The sequence below is a fragment of the Mesoplodon densirostris genome, chromosome X (assembly GCF_025265405.1).
Source record: "Mesoplodon densirostris isolate mMesDen1 chromosome X, mMesDen1 primary haplotype, whole genome shotgun sequence".
NCBI classification, from domain to species: Eukaryota; Metazoa; Chordata; class Mammalia; order Artiodactyla; family Ziphiidae; genus Mesoplodon; species Mesoplodon densirostris.
The window spans coordinates 121,122,311-121,145,230 of NC_082681.1; the positions used below are offsets into that span (position 1 = coordinate 121,122,311).

Consider the following 22,920-nt stretch of genomic DNA (forward strand, 5'->3'; position numbering starts at 1 on the left):
TGTATTAATAATTTTGTATTCTATTTCATATAATATGTCTTAAGTCATTTTGTGCTATTATATTTCCTACTAGTTCTTAGTCTTAAGAGCACAAAAGCTGCTGTAAGCATCAAGTTTAAGGATGTTACCTTAAGGTTTTTTTCTTTCCAACATTATATTATGAAAATGTTCAAACATACAGAAAAGTTGAAAGAACTGTAGTCAATACCTATATAACCACGACCTAGAGTCTACAGTTAACATTTTACTCTACTTCTGTAATCACATATCTGTTCATCTATCATTCCATCTTATTCTTTTGCTGCATTTCAAAGTGAAATGCAGACATGAGTACATTCCCCTTTAAATATTTCAGTATTTAATATTTGTTTATAGTTTTTTTCCTTTTGAGGTAAAATTACATACAATCAAATCACAAAAATCCTGAATTTTTAAATGAAAGTAATAAATCTTTCTCTCTGATTATAATCATTAATTGATGAATGAGTTGTGGAAGAGTTTTGTGGGGTTGGATTTAGTTATGTGTAGACTGATGAAGTGTCCATAAAACAAAGGTAGTTAATACCCTCAATAGAGCCATGTTCTCAACTGCTAACATAAATTAGGTTTTCCTCTGCTTAACAAGATTAAAATAATCATAGAGTGCAGAGAGGTTATTTGTTGGTTAAAATCTAGAGAGGTTTTTGCACTTTTTTGGAAAGACTAAGATGGTTCATTTTATGCATTTGTTTACTTTCTTAGCTTTGGTCAAGTATTGATATATGTTCTTCCAGTTATTAATGCAGTTGAAAACATACGGTTATCACCTAGTGATTTTTCTAGATTCTAATTTGTATCTAGAATAGCAGTAGGTAGACACAAAGCCGATATTCTAGTGACCTACTTTGTCAGAAGCTGCGTTATCAGAGGTAGAAGTTACACAAGAGTCATAATTATATATTTCAGAATGAAGTTAGGGAGTCACAATATGAAGATCTGTACTAAGGTTGTTATGAACCCCAAACACTCACTGTTGTATACATCTGGAAGTCTTGGGGCAGGTGAAGGGAGTTTTGGTTTAATGTTGGGTGGAGTAGGTGAGAGACTGAACCTTGGTCAGGCTAGGAAGGAGGTGAGAGGGAGGAGGAGAGCCTGCCAGTCTCCGGAGAAGAGTAAGCTGGGGCAGGTGGACCTGGACCGAGGCTCCTTTGACTTCTCAGGTGCTGGGACTAGGCATCTAGGATGAGAAGGTTGGCTAGTGAAGTTGATGTTAGACTGAGTGCCTCAGCCACATTTGCATTTAATCCTTTATTTCTCACTGAAGAGATATAGAGAGGGCCTCCCTACCCCCCACCCGGTCTTTCCCCATACTGAAAGGGGGATGAGGTGGGTGATGAGCCCCAGAAGACACTGGAGCCCACATGCTCTGAGGAAACAACTGCTGCCTAGGCTGCAGAAGAGTGAAAAACCACAGCGAGCATTGAAGGAAGGTAGCTTAATCACACAAGTTTACCTTTGATGGGCATTTGGCTGGAGGCAAAATAAGCTGTGGGTGGAGATATTTTTGTGATACACATACCTGCTACCTTGCTGTTATGTATCACAAAAAAACTAAGGTTTTCTTCTCCCTAATATTTCTCATATACATTTTCTAAAATCAAAAATTAATTGAGAGAAGGTTCCCTTTCATTCCTATGTTTCACCCTAGCTTCTCTTAGTGTCTCTTAGGGGTCCTAGTATAGGGAGATAAACATTCTGTTTGATGTTGGGATGCATAGGTTTTTGTCTTCCAGTGGGTGACTGAGCAGCTCTGTGACATTGGGCAGGTCACCTGGCCATGACTTTGGGGCCCAAATTAACTGGTAGTTCTTCCTGGCTCTGTCAGTCTGCTTCAATTGGTCATATGTTGATAACTATTGAAGCTGGCTTGACAGGTTCATCATAGGCTCCTCTGAACTTTTGTATATATTTGAGATTTTCTATTATAAAAAATGAAAATTTTTAAATTTAAATTGGTCTAAACTAAGCAAAAAATTTTAAAGTAAGCTAAGAAAGTTAAAAAACAAAATTAAATTGGCCTCAGAATTTTAAGTCTGTCACCTTTTTAGCTGAAACTCACCACTTCATATTGTCCAAGTCCTTTTCCATTTTATCATGTATTCCTTCAGCGGGTATTTTTTGAGGACCTACCCTGTGAGACAATCTGTTAGGGTGCCCTGGGACTATGGATCCACATAGGATTAGGTTTCTTCTCCTCTGGTCTTATAGACCACGGGATGACATTGGTAATACCACGGCACAGTGGAGTGAATGTGTGAGGTGGTGTGCGACTCCACCATCCAAAGAATTGAGATTTACAGCTGCTAGGGTTCTTCATGATGATGTTTCAGGCTCTGAAGATAAATCCAAAAGAGAGCCCTGAGATGTGTCTTAAATAATAGCAGGACCACCAGAAAAAAATAATACCTCTTCATATGACAAAAATCAATCAGATGGATACATTTTGGCGTGTGGGTGTACACGTGTATGTATTTACTTATTTATTTACATCACTAACAGCCATATATCCAAAACTGCTCCAAGGTTATGAGGGGCTTACAGATATTCTTTAAAAAATTAAACTCCTCTAACAAGATGGTCTTAAGTGCCTATTTTTAACTTCTCAGAGGAAAAGCTTTTTTCATGCTCCCTGCTCTCAAACCAGCCCTGTCGAGACGACTCCCTGCCAAGGCAGAAACATGGACGAGTGATTATGCCACAGGTTGATGCCACTGATGTGGTTTCCTTGACTCATCAGAAAGAAGTTCATTAGAAGGCCCATATCCTTTCTCTCCTCCTAATTTGCTCCAAGCTTCTCACTGTGTATCTGATAACTAGTAAGAGACATTTAGTGAAATGTCTAGAAGCTAGAATGCTAGAAGCTAGAATGGCCCTGTAACAACCTCCACTAACAAGAGAATTACAAATGTTCTCTGTTTAAAGGGGTTTAATGGTACAAAAATCCTGTTCCATACCCAAATAACAGCTTTAAAAATTTTTTTACAGGAGAAAAATAAGATGTTTAAATGAAACTATAAAAATGATCTATCTATAAGGGGAAATCAGTTGGTAATGGTTTTTATTGCAGTCTCAGTTTCTCCCAAGATGAAACCAGCTGATAAAGGCTTCTAATTTTTCACCAGGTAATTAGTAAAATTTACTTGTAATTTTTTAATACTGGCATAACTCTCATCCCCACTCCAAGTCCAACTCTCAATTCATAGGAGTGCTGTGGTATACTCTGAAGCTACACTTAATTCCTGAAATTTTAGTGTTTAAACTCGTTATCAGTTAAAAAATGTACTCTAGAGACACCCTACAACAAGATTTTTAATAAAAAATATCAGTGATCATCCTTCGAGAAAATACACATGAAAATAGTATAACCTGAAATTTAGTCTTTTAAAAATAATTATACTTTTGCTATAAGGAAAAGTTTCTAGAAACTTTAGAATGCAAAATGTTCTAGGTATTTCCATTTATAGATTTAATCACCTCTTTGTTCATATTTTCCTTTTTATATTTCCCATGACATTACTGATCAACAAGTTAAGAATTTCACGAAATACCCCCAATACGAGTAGTTAAGCTGAAAAGATCAAATGTTCTCATTTGAGATGCGTTTTAGACAGTTTTAAAAATTAAGATATAGCCAACACCTGTATTCTAATACTACATCTACTTCCGGTCTGATTAAATCTTCCAGGTTCTCTGTTCCCTCCCACCACCCCACCCCGATTTTCCTTCTCTGTTTAAGGATATTTCCCCTGACATTCACTTGAGTGTTGTGCATAATAACTAAGAAAACATTAAAAAGCTAGCTACATTAAACCTTAATTTCCTCTTCTACACATTAAGATCCATCCACAAAACCAACTGCCTGGCAAAACAACAGTAACAAAAACCCAGCCACCAAAACTAATGGATAATCCCCTGCCCTCTGGAAGCTTATAATAGATAACAAAATCTGTATGACACATGTAAAGTTTTCCTTTCTCTGTTTTCTTCCAGCTAATAACTATCACAAAGCACTTTCCGAGTCATTAGTTTGCTCATGTCTTCCTAAGGACACATTTAGAATTTTTGGAGTTGAGGGAAAAGGATTAAGGAGACTGACACTCCCTTAATTCAGCATCTCATTACTTTTTTCACAAAAGTCCCCTAACTGGCTTTGTCAACCGCAACACCCTTCCAAGACACCTGATAGAAGGCAGTCTTCTGGCTGGCCAGAACTGAGCCTCCCACCCTCTCCCATCAGCTAATCCTGTCACATCAGGCTGGCAGTGTGGCGGTCTTACCTTCACACCTCCTCCCCTTCTATTTCCTTTCCCCAGACTGCTCAGATCACACAGCTCAAAGTTCCTGGGTGTGTTTTCTGCCTTTGTTAACCTATAAATGTAAAATGTCTTTCATTGCATCTCCACATGTCTAAAACACACCAATCTTCAAAGCCTAGCTCACACGTCAACTCCTGAAACTTGTTTTTCGGGAAGAGCCAAAAGCTATTCAGAGTTAACTGCAGAGGAGTAAGATGGGTATAAGCCAGTTAGTGCCATTTTGGGTCCAAAATGAGGAATAAATATAAATAATGAGGCATTTTCTTCTGTGACGCATAAACTGCCTCCAGATGAAGAATATGAGTAGTTTTAAGCAGGAGTAGCATTATTGGATTAAAGTAAACTTTCCCACTAAGACATTTGGAAGGATTATGTTCATAGGAATGCTTAACCTCTGGGATGAAAAGCAAAACAACCAAGACATCCATTGTCTCGATATCATGACACCGACCCATAGGGCTATTGCAAAGATTAAATGAGATAATGTTTGTAAGCTCTGAGCCCCTTCGTTTGGCATGAATAATTGTTAGTTATATGTCATAATCATGGCTTTATAATGGTACTTAAAGGTCAGGAAAGCTCTTAATGAAAGTTGTAAAGATTCAAAAAGCATTAAAATGGTAAGATGGTTGGGGTTATATAATAAATGGTAGTATTTCTTTAAGGATATATTTAGGGTAAACACTGTCATTGCTCCTAATGATCATAACTTTGATAACAGCTAAGACTATTTTCTGAGAGTTCAGAGAGACTTTGTAAGTGATTAAATTAATCTCAACAGAATTTGATTTCAAAATACTATTCTCAGCTTCTCATTATTGACATGGAGGTTTAAGGACCTTTATGAAGTCAGAGACGTTATTATGTTTGATATCAGCTTTTAAAGTATGGTAGTATTTCAAGATAGTGTAAGCTTGCTGGCTTTACAATTTTATGGACATTTGGGAGTAGAAAATAATGATTACTTTTTGCATATTGAGTGTCTTTAATGCCTTGCTGTATTTTTTGAAGTAAAAATTGTTTAGCTTAGAACTTTGAGGACTTTATTATTGAAGTGGCAGATATTTAATGATCTCTGATTTGAAAAGGAGAACTCAAAACCGTGTACCTATAGCTATTTTCTCCTACTCATTATTGTACATGTTTTATGGCATACAATTTAGTGCCTTAATTATAAGAAAAGATAAACATCTTTTTAGTTTTATAGCTATCTTGATTAACTTTTAAAGTTATTTTCTCAGTAAAATAGTCTCAAATTTAGTTAAACATTTACAAATTATTCTAGGGTTGCTTCTAGCTATTCCACAGAGAGACAGATGTCACATGATTTGGTTGCTGTTGGCAGGAAAAGTGAAAACTTTCATCCAGTGTTTGAACATCTTGACTCAACTCAGAATACTGAAAACAAACCTACAGGAGAATTTGCTCAGGAAATCATAACTATAATCCATCAAGTTAAAGGTTGGTATATTTCGCACATACATTAGGGATAACAAAAATAATGTACTGACTTTTCACAAGACATAGGTAAATATCTGTGATATTGTAGTAGTAATTAATATTTCATTATAAGTTAGATCATTAATTAGGAAATCTGTTGAAGAGAGTAGCACGTATTAATTCAAGCCTAGTTGTTCTTTATATGTAGTTCCAATAACTTGATACTTCAACTCATAGTAGATTACAAATTGAAAGTTACAAAGGAAGAGGTTGGCTGCTGCAAAAGACAGGTGTACTGAGAGCAGAAAGAAACAATAACTGATAACTGAATAGGAAGGAGGAAATAACAAAAACCAGATATGAAACTCAAGAAACTCAAGAAATCTGGAAGTATAGGTCATTTGGTCGTATTCTTAAAGCCCCTGAGGGCATTACTGGTACTTTGTGCCATAAGGCTGTTGCTAAGCGATCAATAGAAGATTCCAGTTTGATTTGTTACACATGATGACATCAGGACATTGCATAATAAATACTTCAGAGGTTTACATTGAGCTGTTGTGTTTTGCTTTTGCTTCTGGCCAGTTTCCATTAATTGGAAAATTTAGTCATGTAAAATAACTTTCCTTATTGATGCTGCATAAATAAGGCAGTTGTGGGTATTATAAACTGGGGTCTTTCGAGAATTTCAAAATTTATAATTTTATATTTCTTACTAGATAACTGTGTTAATCTTTTTTACCTTCATAAAACATATTTTGCAAATGAATTATTTTCTCTGCAGCCCTCAAACTAAGGCATATATTTACTTTAAAGCATGCAGTTTGAAACAGTTCACCTTCTCAGTTCCAGCCCCTCTTACCCAAAAGAAGTGTGATTCTTGGCAGACAGGGAGCTGGTATTGCAGAAAAATTCAGGAGATCGTCCCAGAACAGGAACAGTAAGCTAGGGAAAAGGATTGCTTTAGCATTCTCATGGGTCAAGTGTATTATCTTTCTCTTTATTCTGTTAAAAGCTTGTAGCATAGCCACTTTCAGAATGTCTTCATGAACTTCAGTTAATGTTAAAGTAAAATGGCATTAGGAGGCCTTCTGTGATATGTAAACATAACATTTAACATTTGTTCAGAATTGTTTTGATGTTTCAGGGTTGTTTTGGGATTTATTTTTTACTCTAGGTGAAGAGTAGAGCTCTATACCAGCTTTACTTCCTAGATGTAGGAAGATCTTACCTTGGAGAAGAAAGGTCCTCTCTTTGAGAAAGCCACTATCTTTTCCCCCCCGGCAAGTAAGCAGACATGTTAAATAGGAACAGAATCTTTGAGTTCATAAATCTGTTTACTGTTGCTTGGGCTTGGGAAAGGGTGTGAGCGCTACAAATTAGTCTGTGGAATAAGCTTAGGTCCCATATGTTTTCAAGAGAAAACAGGTTGGATGTTTTTTAATAGTCCCTTCTTCCTGTGCTTATTATATATAATCTTTTAAGTGGAATCAGTTTTACATTGAGATAAAACTTTTTTTCCCTTTTGCAGCAGATTATTTTCCATCACTTGGAATTACTCTACATGAGCGTTTCTCAAAAATGCAAGTTACACAAGCTGCAGATGTAAATGAATTTAAATTGAACTCAGATCCAGAAATTCACAGGTAATGAGTGATTATTGTATGCCCATTTAACTCATGGGTATGAGCCTCAGAACAGATTGTGGGAAGGTGCTGCCTGCCTCCTGGGCTTGCTGTAGACTCTAGAACTGCATTTCCTGCCTAAAAACAGGACTAACCCAAGCAGGTACTGGGCCAGTGCACTTTGATAGACTAGGTTGTATTGAAGCCATGACTAGCATTGTTTAAATGTGTAGGACTTTGAAAATATTTACCTACCTAACTTTGATTCTGCTGTGTCTATAGTAATTGCCTACTGAAGTTAACACTGGAAGATGAAAGACAGTTGTCGAGCCATTGAAATCATGGGTTGCTTCATGTGGTCAGAAATGGCTGTTCTGAGGGCAGCCGGATGAAAACCTATGTCTTCTGCTGGCACCTGTCCAAACAGGTGGCGCGCCCTGTCTTGTGAGCTGAGTTGAATCAATGTTAGAATGCGGTAGATCACCGGAGCCAGGTTTAAGGTTACACAGACTAGTGATTTGAGAACCACTGAGGCGTCACTGTGATGTTGTTTACAGGATATGTATGTCCTGGGAGACTGCCGTATAGGTGAAAAACCACCTGGTAGCAGATTTCTTTTTCTTCCTCCAAAACACACCAGCTTTATTTCAAAATCCATTCTGTAATAATGGAATCAAGGTATCAGTGTATAACATAATTATTTAATTGTAATATGCCTTTATTATTTTAGGAGAATAGATATGTCTTTGGCCGAACTTCAGAGTAAACAAACTATGGTATATGATTCACAGCAGGTAAGTGAATGTAATTTTTGATGAGAGGTTATCTTATTGTTGGTATACTAATGGGAAAGGGAACTGGTCATTGGGAGTATAAAAGGTAAGTTAAAGTGGGTGAGGAAGAATGATTGAGACCCAGGAATCTGAAATTTACAAAGCTCTCCAAGTGACTCTAGTTATCAAAAGGTTGCAGAGAGAACACTGGCAAAAGACAAAAATATGCCCTAGGAGAGACAATCCCTAAGGGTAACAGCTTTGTAAAATTGACATAGAATTATAGTGTTTAATGTTCATTCCAAAATTTCACACTGTAAAGCTTGCAGAAAGTATGTTTGATACCTGTTTTTTCCAAAGCAGTCATGTGGGATATATTTTTAAGTTGTATGTAGAATGAATGCAAAGGAACTTAGTTTCATTTGACACTGCTCTTCTGTTTACTGAAGATTGTGTGAAAGGTTCTATGGAATATGAACTAGAAAAATAATGGAAATAATACTGAATTTTTTTTATTGTTCCCACCCATACCACCTCCCTCCCCGCCATTTCTTTGCTAATTAGAAAAACTATCTTAACTAGCCCAGGGGGAAGAAAACTGGCTCTTGTTTTAGAAGAAATATATCAAGTTCTAAAAGAACTGCTAATTTATTCATTGTGAGTGAAGAGTTTTTATAGAGGAGAGATTTTAATACATTTGTGATAGAATATATAAATAATATTTTCACTTGTGAATGGTTACAGATTTATTGTTAGTTTATTGAATAAATGATACTTTCAGAAAATTTCTGCTCATCAAAGTACTGTAATAAACTTATAGGAAATTTGAGGATTTTTAAAAAATCACCTCTAATTCAACCACTTAAGACAAAATATTATTTGATCATCTTTCCTTGCAGTCTTATGTCTAGCACTTTAACATACACTATCACAGTACATGTAGTTTTGGATGCTTTATCTTTTTACTTAAACTATAGTAACATTCCTTTTATGTAAAATCTCTGAACTCCCAATGACCTTTTTATAATTGAGGCTTTGTAAGTTTTAATTAACTTTTTTCAGTAAGTGTTTTTCCATGGTTACTTCCACATAGTCTACATTATCATAATTTAAATGCTTGTACATTATTCCTATGACTTAAATTTACCATAAAGTTATTCTTCCCTTCTCCTTTAAATTTTTTTTCACACTTAAGTTACTTTCATTTTATGGTTATTTTTTAAATATCATATTTTGAATATACTTGGGTAGATAGACTTTTCTTTGGTATAGAGTCCCAGAAGTGGGATTCTTGGTTCAGTGTTATGAACTTTTCTGACTTTGTATTGTCAATTGTGTCTCAAAATATTTTTATCAGTTTACACTAGCATGAGCAGAATGAGTACAAGGTAACTTATTTAGGACTTTTACTTAAGGTTCTTGTTCGATGCGGTCTTTATGCAACTAACAGTAATGTGAATGGTTTGTCTTCTGTCAAAATTCCTCAGACTCTGGTCAAAATAATAGATCCAAATGACCTACGACATGACATTGAAAGAAGGAGAAAAGAACGGTTACAGAATGAAGATGAGCACATTTTTCACATAGCTAGTGCTGCAGAGAGGTAATCAGTAGATGAAAAACATCCTGTTATCAGACAGCTTTTGGTTTTAGCATATTTTCCAATTTTCTGTGTGTGATGTTAATTTTCACTTTAGTATAGGAATTTAATTCTTCAAATCCATTTTACATGTTTAAGTGAAATCTGTTAAAATGTTTCAAAGTTATTCAGTGGTCATCATATGCTATTTCATTGAAACAATAAAAATTATGGGGTAGGTGAGTATTTGAGGTCTTTGTAATCTAGAGGGAAGTGTAATAGCTTTTTTTAATATTAGCAGGAGCCAAGACCAGCAAATTTATGGACTGTTTGGCTCGAGCTGATTGAAACTCTGACACATTCTGCCCTTTAGATTCTGGTAGTCTTTGAATGTTGCAAAATTTCCTGAGGTCAGTGCCATCCTCTCTCAGAACTCTTTGTGGATGTCTGTCCGTGAAACAGAGGCAGGTGTTGTAGAAAATGCAGAAGAGACCTGAGTTTGAATCCCACTTCTGCCAGTTTACAAGCTGTTTGCTCTTGGGCAAACTTGCCTAGTTTCTGGAGCCTTTTCCTCTATAAAATGAGAATAACCAATTTATGTTGGACAGGTTAGAAATAGTAAATGGACTGGCACATGTGAAGTACTTATGCCATGAGTGGCAAATTGATTGTCAGTAGATCCTTGTTTTTCTTTCCCAACCCTGTACCTCTTTTTAGGGGCTCTGAGTATTCTAGATTGGTCCCAGTTTATCCCTAGTCCTGAGAAATATGTAGAACTCATGGCAACTCTAGGACCTCATATGATTATGAGACTTAATTTAATGGGAAAAAATTTCCAGTTCACTCAAGGGTCCTTAAACTATTTGGATCTCCCAGAAGGTGAGAATGTATGAATAGGAAGGACCAGTGCTAATTCTCTTTCCATAGTCCTTAGTTTCAAAAATTAAAATATTTGGGGCCTCCCTGGTGGCGCAGTGGTTGAGAGTCCGCCTGCCGATGCAGGGGATACGGGTTCGTGCCCCGGTCTGGGAGGATCCCATATGCCGCGGAGCGGCTGGGCCCATGAGCCATGGCCGCTGGGCCTGCGTGTCCGGAGCCTGTGCTCCGCAACGGGAGAGGCCACAACAGTGAGAGGCCCACATACCGCAAAAAGAAAAAAAAAAAATTAAAATATTTGACTAGACTTATAAGTCATGTCTATGGCTAACTAGGTCAAGATACATGGAGCTTGTTTAAAACTGGACCTGATACTGACAGTAAGTTTGGGACTAATTAAAAGATAGCAAAACCGTGTGCTGAGGCATATGAAACAATTGAAAATAGTTAAAATCTTGTCCCTTGGTGGGTGAGTCTCCAGTTTCCTAATATGACACGGCATGACTGTGCTCTTTAGTGACACAAGCTCTCAGTCATGCTTTTCTTGACTACTCAGCAAGTGTGAGAAACTCAGTGTACCAAGAAAAAGGTTTTTTAAAACAGATTTAAGATAACCAACATATTATAAAGACCATGTACGGCCTCAGAATATATCTTTACCCTTTGAGGTGATGAAGAGCTTGAGCAATGGAGTTAACACCTGAGTTCAACTCCTGGCTCTGTAGATACCTAGCTATGTGACTGACCTTGGGCAAGTTACTTAATCTCTGTTTTCTCAGCGTAAAATAGAGATAAGAAATATACTTACCTCACGGTAGTGGTGAAGATTAAGTAAAGTGATGCATGTAAACTACAGAGAAGTTGGTCAGCATTAAGTATTATTAATGTTAGCTTTGAGGATGACGTTGTAGGGTGCAAAAATGTCTTCCTGCAAGGTGTCTTTTTCTGGATCTGTTGAACTGTTTTATTCATATTGGATGGCTGGTGTGGCATGGTGGAGCCATGAGGTGTTTTTTTTTTAATTCAGATACTACTGACCATAAAATTCACTTTTTGAAAGTGAAGAATTCAGTAGTTTTTAGTATAATCACAAGTTGTGCAACTATCACCACTATCTAATTTCGAAACATTTTCATCATCCCAAAAAGAAACCCTGTGCAATTAGTTGTCACTCCCTATTTCTCCGTCCTCCCAGCCCCTGACAGCCACTAATCTACTTTCTGTCTGTATGGATTTGCCTATTCTTGACATATAATTGCAATCATATAACAGGTGGCCTTTTGTGACAGGCTTCTTTCATGTAGTATAATGTTTTTTATGTTCCTCCATGTTGTAGCATGAATATTCCTTTTATGGCTGAATAACATCCCACTGTGTGGATACACCACATTTTGTTTATCCATTCACCGGTTGATGGATATTTGGGCTGTTTCCACTCTTTGGCTATTGTGAATAATGGTGCTGTGAATATTTGTATGCAAGTTTTTGTGTGGATATATTTTTCACTTCTCTTCTGTATATACCTAGGATTGGAATTGCTGGTTCATGTGATAACTAAGTTTAACTTTTTGTTGAGCTGCCAGGCTATTTCCACAGTGGGTGCACCATTTTACATTCCCACCAGCAGTGTTTGAAGGTTCCATTTTTAACACATCCTCACCAGCAGTTGTTATTGTTCATCCTTTAAAAAAAATAATATGGAAGCTTTAATCTCTCACTTTATCCTAATTCAATTTCCTTGTTAACATAAGAAAAACATTTTATCTTAAAAATTCAATTTATCAAAATTGACCTCATTAATATTTTTGCATAAACCTTTTTAATCAAGTCAGTGTATAGATTTCCATAGATATTCAGAAGAAATGAAATATGAGGAAATTATAAATCATAGGATGTAGCTCTTTCCCTCCTGTGTGATTTTTTTTTTCCCCTTAAAAGTTGTATGCAGACTCTGTGTCTATGTTTGCTCACCATTGTATTCCTACTGCCTTGGGCTCAATTCATCTTTGTTGAATGAATGAAGACTTCCCAAAGGTGTAGACAGGACAGAAGATACTGAAATTGTAATGCATTTAGATCTTGATCACTTTTTATTCCCTGATACCTTAAAACCTTTCCCAAGCAAGCCTCACACCAGGGCATTCTGTCTTTTCTCTAAGACCCTGTTGTTCTCTATTTTTTCCCACTTTCGACCAGCCTCTTACCCTAAAGTCTCCATGTCTCCTCCTGACATACTGTTTCTCCCTCTTATCACCAGCATTACTAAGTTACCTACACCGTCATTGAGGTGCTGTGTTATACGGGCGTGGTATGTGTGTGATAAAGCAGCTTCAAAATAGTATCAGTAGACTTTAAGAGGACATCAAACTGCCTAGATTTTCTTTTTAGCTAGGCAAGTTATAGAAAACATCAGTTTTTATTTTTGCTGTTGTAACAATCTATAATCTACTGAACTAGAGTTAACTTTATAAAGATCATTTATTCATCTATTCAACAAATATGTATATATTAATGTCTATGTTCTAGTCAGTGTTCTAAACACTGACTTAGAACACTGAATTTGCACCATTTTAAGCATACAATTCATTGGCATTAAGTACATTCACAGTGTTGTGCAACCATCACCACTACCCACGTCCAGAATTTTTCATCTTCTCAAACAGAAATTCAGTACCAGTTAAACAGTAACTCCCAACCCCCAGCCCCTGATGCCTCTATTCTTTCCATCTCTATGAATTTGCCTGTTCTGAATACCTCATACATATATAAGTAGAATCATGCAATAATTGTCCTTTTCAGTCTGGCTTATTTCACGTGGCATAGTGTTTTCATCCATGTTGTATCATGTGTCAGTATTTCATTAACATAATTTATTCCTTTATAAGGCGGAATAATATTCCATTGTATGGATACACCACATTTTGTTTATCCATTTTTGTGTTGATGGACATGTGGGTTGTTTCCATATTTTGACTATTATGAATAATGCTGTTACGAACACCAGTGTTGTCATTTTTTTGATTATAGCCATCCTAGTGGGTTTTAAGTAGTTTCTTGTAGTTTTGATTTGCATTTCCCTGATGACTAATGGTATTGAGCATTTCTTCATGTGCTTTTTGTGTGTCTTCTTTGGAGAAATATCTATTCAAATCCTTTGCCATTTTTTAAATTGGATTATCATATTTTTATTATTGAGGTGTAAGAGTTCTTTATATATTCTGGGTACTACCCGTTCGTCAGATATATGCTTTGCAAAGAGAATTTTTTAGAGTCTATTGTTTTGTTTATAGAAGTAGTACATGCCAATGGTGAACATTTGGAAAAATACAGTAAAGTATAAAAACAAAAATATAAGGCATTCTTACTTTCACCAGTCAGGGATGATTACTGTTAATATTTAGTACATTTCATATCATTTATTTTTTCCAGGCATATATGTGTATATTTTAAACAAGTGAAATTATTCTCAGTATATGACTTCGCCCCCTACTCTTTTGACTTACTATCATATCATGAACATTTTGACAGAATGTGGGGTTTTTTAACATTTCAAAAAATCCTGAGTGGCTATTCTATGTCAGGTTCTGGGGTCAGAGCTGGGACCACAGAACGAACCACCCACAGTGCCTCCTGTGAAGGGATCGCACCTTGCTTGGTGAGAAGGTGCACCAGTAGTTACAAACACTTGTGAAGACCTCAAAGTGCCACATGTGCACATAGCAGGGACACCTAGTCCACCTCAGAGGGGTCTGGGAAAGCCTTCTTGGAACAGGTGCAAGTGGGGCTAAATCTTGAGGTTGATCTGAGTTGGAAGGAAATTATAGCAGAAGGCACCCAATGGGCCAGTGCGTAGAGGCAGGCGAGTTTGTGGTGTGTGCCGAGAGCTGCATGGAGCTGATGTTCCCGCAGCTCGGTGTGGGTGTTGCAGAGATTAGGATGGAGCAGCCAGCAAGGCGGCAAGGGCGTGCGCCGGAAGAGTCTTGGGGGTCAGTGAGGAGGAGTGTGGATTTGGTCCCCATGTCACTGGGGGTCCTGTGGGAGGAGTGTAGCAGGGCCGAGGCTGTGAGCCGTTTGTTCGCCACAGAGCAGGAAGGGTCTGAGGACCACTGTGGGAGAGGTGGGATGTGACAGGGAGAGGACCCCCCAAGGGCTGTGGGAATGAGGCCCCGGGGTTAGAGGAGAAAGAAGCCCAGGGAAGGAGCTCCCTCCCAGGTAGGGCTGGCCAGGAATAGCCCTTGGCGGCCTCTGGGCCTCACTACAACAGGAGAGGGGAGCCAGCAGTATCAGAGGCCCCAGCTCTGCCAGTGAGCAGGCCTGAGCCGCTCACCGGCCTCTTCTCTGGAGCTTTCACCACTGAGTCTCTTGGCAAGAGGGGCTGTCCCGTGCTGCCAAAGGCTCAAGAGCCGTGACTATCTTCCTTCAGGAAACATATGTTCTACATATGTATGGTTTCGGGGGTTACAGCCCTAGGAAGCCTGTCCTTGGACTTCAGATTAAGAACCCTGGTCCTAGGAATATGGTTTTCCTCCTATCGCTAACTGCCAACTTGGCTAAATAATGTTTTTTGATAAATGAGAGTTTTAGCCCCGGTAAATATTATTTGTAATTTTAGTAGTGATAGATCATTGAGATTTTTTTTTTTACTGTTGCGCTGCTTTAATTGTTTCCAAAGGATGTAATTTGATTTCTCTTGTTTATTTGTCAGATAAATGTAAACTAATAAAAGATTCTTATTTTTCTCTCTTTCATTTTATTAGGAGCAATCAGCATTCCAGTTTTTCAAGGTTGAAGAATACTCATGTTGATGGATTCCAAAAACCTACATGTTTGGTAAAATCAAATTTTAGAAAATTTATTCAGCAACCTTACTTGGTAAGATTGCAGTTCCAACTTTTTTATTTTTGTATGTTCCATTTTCCTTCTCACATGTATCTATAGGTACAGGGATCACCAATATTTTTCATGTTTGTAACTGTTCATTAAGTAAGTGTTATGATTCTGTTGTTCAGTGTTAAGATTCTGTTGAGGCTTATAGTTATTATGACCAAAGAAATGATCATCTCATTTGATTTATCAGGATTTTATTGCACTTATTATAGTACTAGCTTTCTTGAGTTTTTTTGAAACAACTTTATTAAGGTATATTTTACATACCATAAAATTCAACCATGTAAGGTATACAATTTAATGACTTTTTGTAAATTTACCAAGATGTGTAACCATCACCATAATCCAGTTTTAGGACATTTTCGTGACCCCTATTAGAACCCTCAGGGCTATTTATTTATTCCGTGTTCCCACCCACAGCTAACAACTAATCTACTTTCTGTTTCTAAAGATTTGCCTTTTCATAGGGCAGTTCACCGAGTGGCAGCTGGCTTCCATAAGAGCAAGTGACAGCTAGAAAGATGGAAGTCAGAGTCGATTTGTAACCTAATCTCAGAAGTGACATCCATACTTCCACCATACTCCATTTGTAAGAAGCAAGTCACTAGATACAGACCACACTCAAAGGAAGGGAATAGCATAAGGGCCTGGATACTGGATGATTGGGAGCCTGGTCAGAAGCCGCCTGGTACAGTCTTCCCACTGGCCCCCAGTGATTCACATCCCTTCATGTGCAAAATACACCCCCTCCCTCTCAAGGTCCCCCAAAGTCTCATCTCATTACATGTGTCTTTATGCACTTATTCAAATGTATAGGCTTAGCATAAACTCAAGATGACTACTAGGAAAGGGGTTTTATATGACTTTTCTTAAACTGGGGAGAGAAATAGAGGTGTGAAAGAGGAAGATTTGTGAGAAATACAGACTCCATAGCAAATGGAATAAATAGAAGGTTATAAGACTATTGATTTTGGAGAAAGAAACCATCTTCAAACTGGGCCCCATCGGGCTTCCCTGGTGTCGCAGTGGTTAAGAATCCGCCTGCCGATGCAGGGCACACGGGTTCAAGCTATGGTCTGGCAAGATCCCACATGCCGCAGAGCAACTAAGCCCGTGCGCCACAACTACTGAGCCTGCGCTGTAGAGCCCGTGAGCCACAACTACTGAGCTTGCGTGCCACAACTACTGAAGCCTACGCGCCTAGAGCCCGTGCTCCGCAATGAGAGAAGCCCCTGCAATGAGGAGCCTGCACACCTCAACGAAGAGTAGCCCCCGCTCGCTGCAACTACAGAAAGCCCGCATGCAGCAGTGAACGCCCAACGCAGCCCAAAATAAATAAAAATAAAAATAATCAAAAAACCAAAGGAAGCAACCACCACCTTTAGGGAAGAAAGCGTAGAGCTCTAGAAGCTTAGAGAAAGGCCGCTGTGAGCTGGGTGTGGACCTCCGAGGAGTGGGGGCTGCCCAGCTGGAGCTGGCTGTGTCAAAAAAAAAAAAAACAAAAAAAACTGGAGGGGGCCTCCCTGGTGGCGCAAGTGGTTGAGAGTCCGCCTGCCGATGCAGGGGATGCGGGTTCGTGCCCCGGTCTGGGAGGATCCCATATGCCGCGGAGCGGCTGGGCCCGTGGGCCATGGCCGCTGGGCCTGCGCGTCCGGAGCCTGTGCTCCGCAACGGGGGGGGGCCACAACAGTGAGAGGCCCGCATACCGCAAAAAAAAAAAAAAAAAAAAAAAAACTGGAGGCTGAACCAAAGGACCACTGCCAGGATGAAAAGCAGAAAAACAAACATACAGGAAGGAGCAACCCCGCCTCCTCTCTTCCAGCCTTCCAGTCTCCCTCCAGTGTCCCTGTGGGCGGGATCTAAGTGGGAGCTGGCTTCAAGGACTGACTCCCAGTCCAAACCCCAAGTCGAGTATAGAGTGTGAGTTGGGAGTCTGAGACAAAGCTTAGGTACTAAGCAGCACACATCCCATCGGGGTGCACTGGTAAATGGAATACACAGAGCAGCCCCCAGGAGCCCACCACCAATGATCCCGTCCCCTCACCTGATGATGAAGTGTGGCCCACATTAATGCTGACTGAAAAGATACTTCCTATTTGATCGAATGGCTTCCTGAATGGAGGAAAATCAGCCTGCGTGAATGCCCACAACGTGTAAATATTGTACCAATAATGTTATCATATGCATCCTAACATTTAATCTTTACAGAATAGTCTGTTCTGCTAGAACGCAACATAGGCATTCTTAAAAAAAAATTGGCCCCGTCTTTTCCGCTCCCATCAAAGGTTTCAGGTTCTTTGTAGTTACAGTCTTAATACTCTCCCTTCTGATACTTTCCTAGTCATGGCAGGAGCATCTACTCAAAGCAGGTAACTGATTCAGCAGCACCTGACTCCTATAGCATTGAGAATTTGTGTTCTCAGACAGTGGCAACTCTTTAGCAACTCCTAGTAATAATGGGTTTGTTTCTCTTCTGGATGCCTGAATAAATACTAGATTTACAGTCCATTTTCTAAAAGGCACCCATTGTGTTATACAGGAGTATGTATTTTGTTACACTTCTCACATTCATGAATTAAACCAACCCCTCACAAACTAGCATGGGTTACATGAAGGAAGATGTGTCTATGTTCATACAGCTAAGCTACATGCTACATGTTTTGTGTTCTTAATCCCAGGCATTTAAAACGTGTATTTTTTGGGGACTTCCCTGATGGTCCAGTGGTTAAGACTCTGTGCTTCCAGTGTAGGGGGAGTGGGTTTGATCCCTGGTCGGAGAACTAAGATCCCACGTGCCACACAGTGTGGCCAAAAACAAACAAACAAACAAAACCATGTATTTTTTGAATGGTAAAATGAACTTTTAAGAATAAAATTTAAAGTATATTAACCATACGAATACTTTTTTCATGCAGAATTATACTATGCAGAGAAAAGACGTCATTACTCACAAACCATTTGGAATTGAGGGAAACCATCAAAATACAAGAGGCTTTAGAAGAACTTTTAAGGTAGAGTGTTATTCTCCATCTAATTCTAGCTTTGGGTTTTTGCTTTGAACATAATGTTCTAAGTGTTAGTAAATTAAAAGCTCTTTTTGTTATATTTCAAATAGTAGCTTTAAATTAGTATTTCTGGATTATAGTTAACTGTAATCAGGTTAATGATGGCCCCTTTCCTCAGGACTTGATTTTCAAATAATTTTTTTATCAGTGGAACCCTTTTTCAAATATTACATAGAAACTCAAATACATAAAAGAGATCCAGATGGAGTGGCTCTAGGTGGAGAGGTGGGCAAGGTCCCAGACCTTCCCTTTATTTTTTTTATTTATTATTATTTTTTTACATCTTTATTGGAGTATAATTGCTTTACAATGGTGTGTTAGTTTCTGCTTTATAACCAAGTGAATCAGCCATACACATACATATGTTCCCATATCTCCTCCCTCTTGCGCCTCCCTCCCTCCCACCCTCCCTACCCCACCCATCCAGGTGGTCACAAAGCACCGAGCTGATCTCCCTGTGCTATGCACTGCTTCCCACTAGCTATCTATTTTATTTTATTTTATTTTTACATCTTTATTGGAGTATAATTCCTTTACAATGGTGTTTCTGCTTTATAACAAAGTGAATCAGTTATACATATACATATTTCCCCATATCCGCTCCCTCTTGCGCCTCCCTCCCTCCCACCCTCCCTACCCCACCCATCCAGGTGGTCACAGAGCACCGAGCTGATCTCCCTGTGCTATGCGGTTGCTTCCCACTAGCTATCTATTTTATGTTTGGTAGTGTATATATGTCCATGCCACTCTCTCGCTTTGTCACAGCTTACCCTTCCCCCTCCCCATATCCTCAAGTCCATTCTCTAGTAGGTCTGTGTCTTTATTCCTGTCTTACACCTAGGTTCTTCATGACATTTTTTTCTTAAATTCCATATATATGTGTTAGCATACGCTATTTGTCTTTCTCTTTCTGACTGACTTAACTCTGTATGACAGACTCTAGGTCCATCCACCTCATTACAAATAGCTCAATTTCGTTTCTTTTTATGGCTGAGTAATATTCCATTGTATATATGTGCCACATCTTCTTTATCCATTCATCCGATGATGGACAGTTAGGTTGTTTCCATCTCTGGGCTATTCTGAATAGAGCTGCAATGAACATTTTGGTACATGACTCTTTGAGTTACGGTTTTCTAAGGGTATATGCCCAGTAGTGGGATTGCTGGGTCATATGGTAGTTTTATTTGTAGTTTTTTAAGGAACCTCCATACTGTTCTCCATAGTGGCTGTACCAATTCACATTCCCACCAGCAATGCAAGAGTGTTCCCTTTTCTCCACACCCTCTCCAGCATTTATTGTTTGTAGATTTTTTGATGATGGCCATTCTGACTGGTGTGAGATGATATCTCATTGTAGTTTTGATTTGCATTTCTCTAATGATTAATGACGTTGAGCATTCTTTCATGTGTTTGTTGGCAATCTCTATATCTTCTTTGGAGAAATGTCTATTTAGGTCTTCTGCCCATTTTTGAATTGGGTTGTCTGTTTTTTTGTTATTGAGCTGCATGAGCTGCTTGTAAATGTTGGAGATTAATCCTTTGTCATTTGCTTTGCTTGCAAATATTTTCTCCCATTCTGAGAGTTGTCTTTTCGTCTTGTTTATGGTTTCCTTTGCTGTGCAAAAGCTTTGAAGTTTCATTAGGTCCCATTTGTTTATTTTTGTTTTCATTTCCATTTCTCTAGGAGGTGGGTCAAAAAGGATCTTGCTGTGATTTATGTTATAGAGTGTTCTGCCTATGTTTTCCTGTAAGAGTTTGATAGTTTCTGGCCTTACATTTAGGTCTTTAATCCATTTTGAGTTTATTTTTGTGTATGGTGTTAGGGAGTGTTCTAATCTCATACTTTTACATGTACCTGTCCAGTTTTCCCAGCACCATTTATTGAAGAGGCTGTCCTTTCTCCACTGTACATTCCTGCCTCCTTTATCAAAGATAAGGTGACCATTTGTGCGTGGGTTTATCTCTGGGCTTTCTATCCTGTTCCACTGATCTATATTTCTGTGTTTGTGCCAGTACCATACTGTCTTGATTACTGTAGCTTTGTAGTATAGACTGAAGTCAGGGAGCCTGATTCCTCCAGCTCTGTTTTTCGTTTTCAAGATTGATTTGGCTATTCGGGGTCTTTTGTGTTTCCATACAAATCTGAAATTCTTTGTTCTAGTTCTGTGAAAAATGCCCGTGGTAGTTTGATAGGGATTGCATTGAATCTGTAGATTGCTTCGGGTAGTAGAGTCATTATCACAATGTTGATTCTTCCAATCCAAGAGCATGGTATATCTCTCTATCTATTTGTATCATCTTTAATTTCTCTCATCAGTGTCTTATAATTTTCTGCATACAGGTCTTTTGTCTCCTTAGGTAGGTTTATTCCTAGATATTTTATTCTTTTTGTTGCAATGGTAAATGGGAGTGTTTTCTTGATTTCACTTTCAGATTTTTCATCATTAGTGTATAGGAATGCCAGAGATTTCTGTGCATTAATTTTGTATCCTGCTACTTTACCAAATTCATTGATTAGCTCTAGTAGTTTTCTGGTGGCATCTTTAGGATTCTCTATGTATAGTATCATGTCATCTGCAAACAGTGACAGCTTTACTTCTTCTTTTCCAATTTGGATTCCTTTTATTTCCTTTTCTTCTCTGATTGCTGTGGCTAAAACTTCCAAAACTATGTTGAATAATAGTGGTGAGAGTGGGCAACCTTGTCTTGTCCCTGATCTTAGTGGAAATGGTTTCAGTTTTTCACCATTGAGGACGATGTTGGCTGTGGGTTTGTCATATATGGCTTTTATTATGTTGAGGAAAGTTCCCTCTGTGCCTACTTTCTGCAGGGTTTTTATCATAAATGGCTGTTGAATTTTGTCAAAAGCTTTCTCTCTGTCTATTGAGATGAACATATGGTTTTTCTCCTTCACTTTGTTAATATGGTGTATCACGTTGATTGATTTGTGTATATTGAAGAATCCTTGCATTCCTGGAATAAACCCCACTTGATCATGGTGTATGATCCTTTTAATGTGCTGTTGCATTTTGTTTGCTAGTATTTTGTTGAGGATTTTTGCATCTATGTTCATCAGTGATATTGGCCTGTAGGTTTTTTTCTTTTTGACATCCTTGTCTGGTTTTGGTATCAGGGTGATGGTGGCCTCATAGAATGAGTTTGGGAGTGTTCCTCCCTCTGCTATATTTTGGAAGAGTTTGAGAGGATAGGTGTTAGCTCTTCTCTAAATGTTTGAAAGAATTCTCCTGTGAAGCCATCTGGTCCTGGGCTTTTGTTTGTTGGAAGATTTTGTATCACAGTTTCAATTTCAGTGCTTGTGATTGGTCTGTTCATATTTTCTATTTCTTCCTGATTCAGTCTTGGCAGGTTGTGCATTTCTAAGAATTTGTCCATTTCTTCCAGGTTGTCCATTTTATTGGCATAGAGTTGCTTGTAGTAATCTCTCATGATCTTTTGTATTTCTGTAGTGTCAGTTGTTACTTCTCCTTTTTCATTTCTAATTCTATGGATTTGAGTCTTCTCCCTTTTTTTCTTGATGAGTCTGGTTAATGGTTTATCAATTTTGTTTATCTTCTCAAAGAACCAGCTTTTAGTTTTATTGATCTTTGCTATCGTTTCCTTCATTTCTTTTTCATTTATTTCTGCTCTGATCTTTATGATTTCTTTCCTTCTGCTAACTTTGGGGGTTTTTTGTTCTTCTTTCTCTAATTGCTTTAGGTGCAAGGTTAGGTTGTTTATTCGAGATGTTTCCTGTTTCTTAAGGTAGGATTGTATTGCTATAAACTTCCCTCTTAGAACTGCTTTTGCTGCATCCCATAAGTTTTGGGTCATCATGTCTCCATTGTCATTTGTTTCTAGGTATTTTTTGATTTCCTCTTTGATTTCTTCAGTGATCACTTCGTTATTAAGTAGTGTATTGTTTAGCCTCCATGTGTTTGTATTTTTTACAGATCTTTTCCTGTAATTGATATCTAGTCTCATAGCGTTGTGGTTGGAAAAGATACCTGATACAATTTCAATTTTCTTAAATTTACCAAGGCTTGATTTGTGACCCAAGATATGATCTGTGCTGGAGAATGTTCCATGAGCACTTGAGAAAAATGTGTATTCTGTTGTGTTTGGATGGAATGTCCTATAAATATCAATTAAGTCCATCTTGTTTAATGTATCTTTTTTTTTTTTTTTTGTGGTACGTGGGCCTCTCACTGTTGTGGCCTCTCCGATTGTGGAGCACAGGCTCCGGACACACAGGCTCAGCGGCCATGGCTCACAGGCCCAGCCGCTCCGTGGCATGTGGGATCCTCCCGGACCGGGGCACGA

At 38.3% G+C, this 22,920-nt stretch overlaps 1 protein-coding gene across 7 annotated transcripts in view; it reads left to right on the forward strand.

Annotated features, from left to right (window-relative positions):
• Positions 1 to 22,920, forward strand: part of BCLAF3 (BCLAF1 and THRAP3 family member 3) — a 65,226-nt gene that overhangs the window by 25,136 nt on the left and 17,170 nt on the right. For 4 of the 7 annotated variants that reach the window (XM_060087886.1, XM_060087885.1, XM_060087888.1 and 1 more), the window contains exons 6-11: positions 5,641 to 5,816; positions 7,324 to 7,438; positions 8,148 to 8,211; positions 9,678 to 9,793; positions 15,403 to 15,517; positions 18,448 to 18,543. In XM_060087886.1, coding sequence (XP_059943869.1) covers positions 5,641 to 5,816; positions 7,324 to 7,438; positions 8,148 to 8,211; positions 9,678 to 9,793; positions 15,403 to 15,517; positions 18,448 to 18,543 — 682 coding nt within the window. The remainder of the gene's footprint in view (positions 1 to 5,640; positions 5,817 to 7,323; positions 7,439 to 8,147; positions 8,212 to 9,677; positions 9,794 to 15,402; positions 15,518 to 18,447; positions 18,544 to 22,920) is intronic. The other 3 variants (XM_060087889.1, XM_060087887.1, XM_060087890.1) reach the window with 3 other exon arrangements.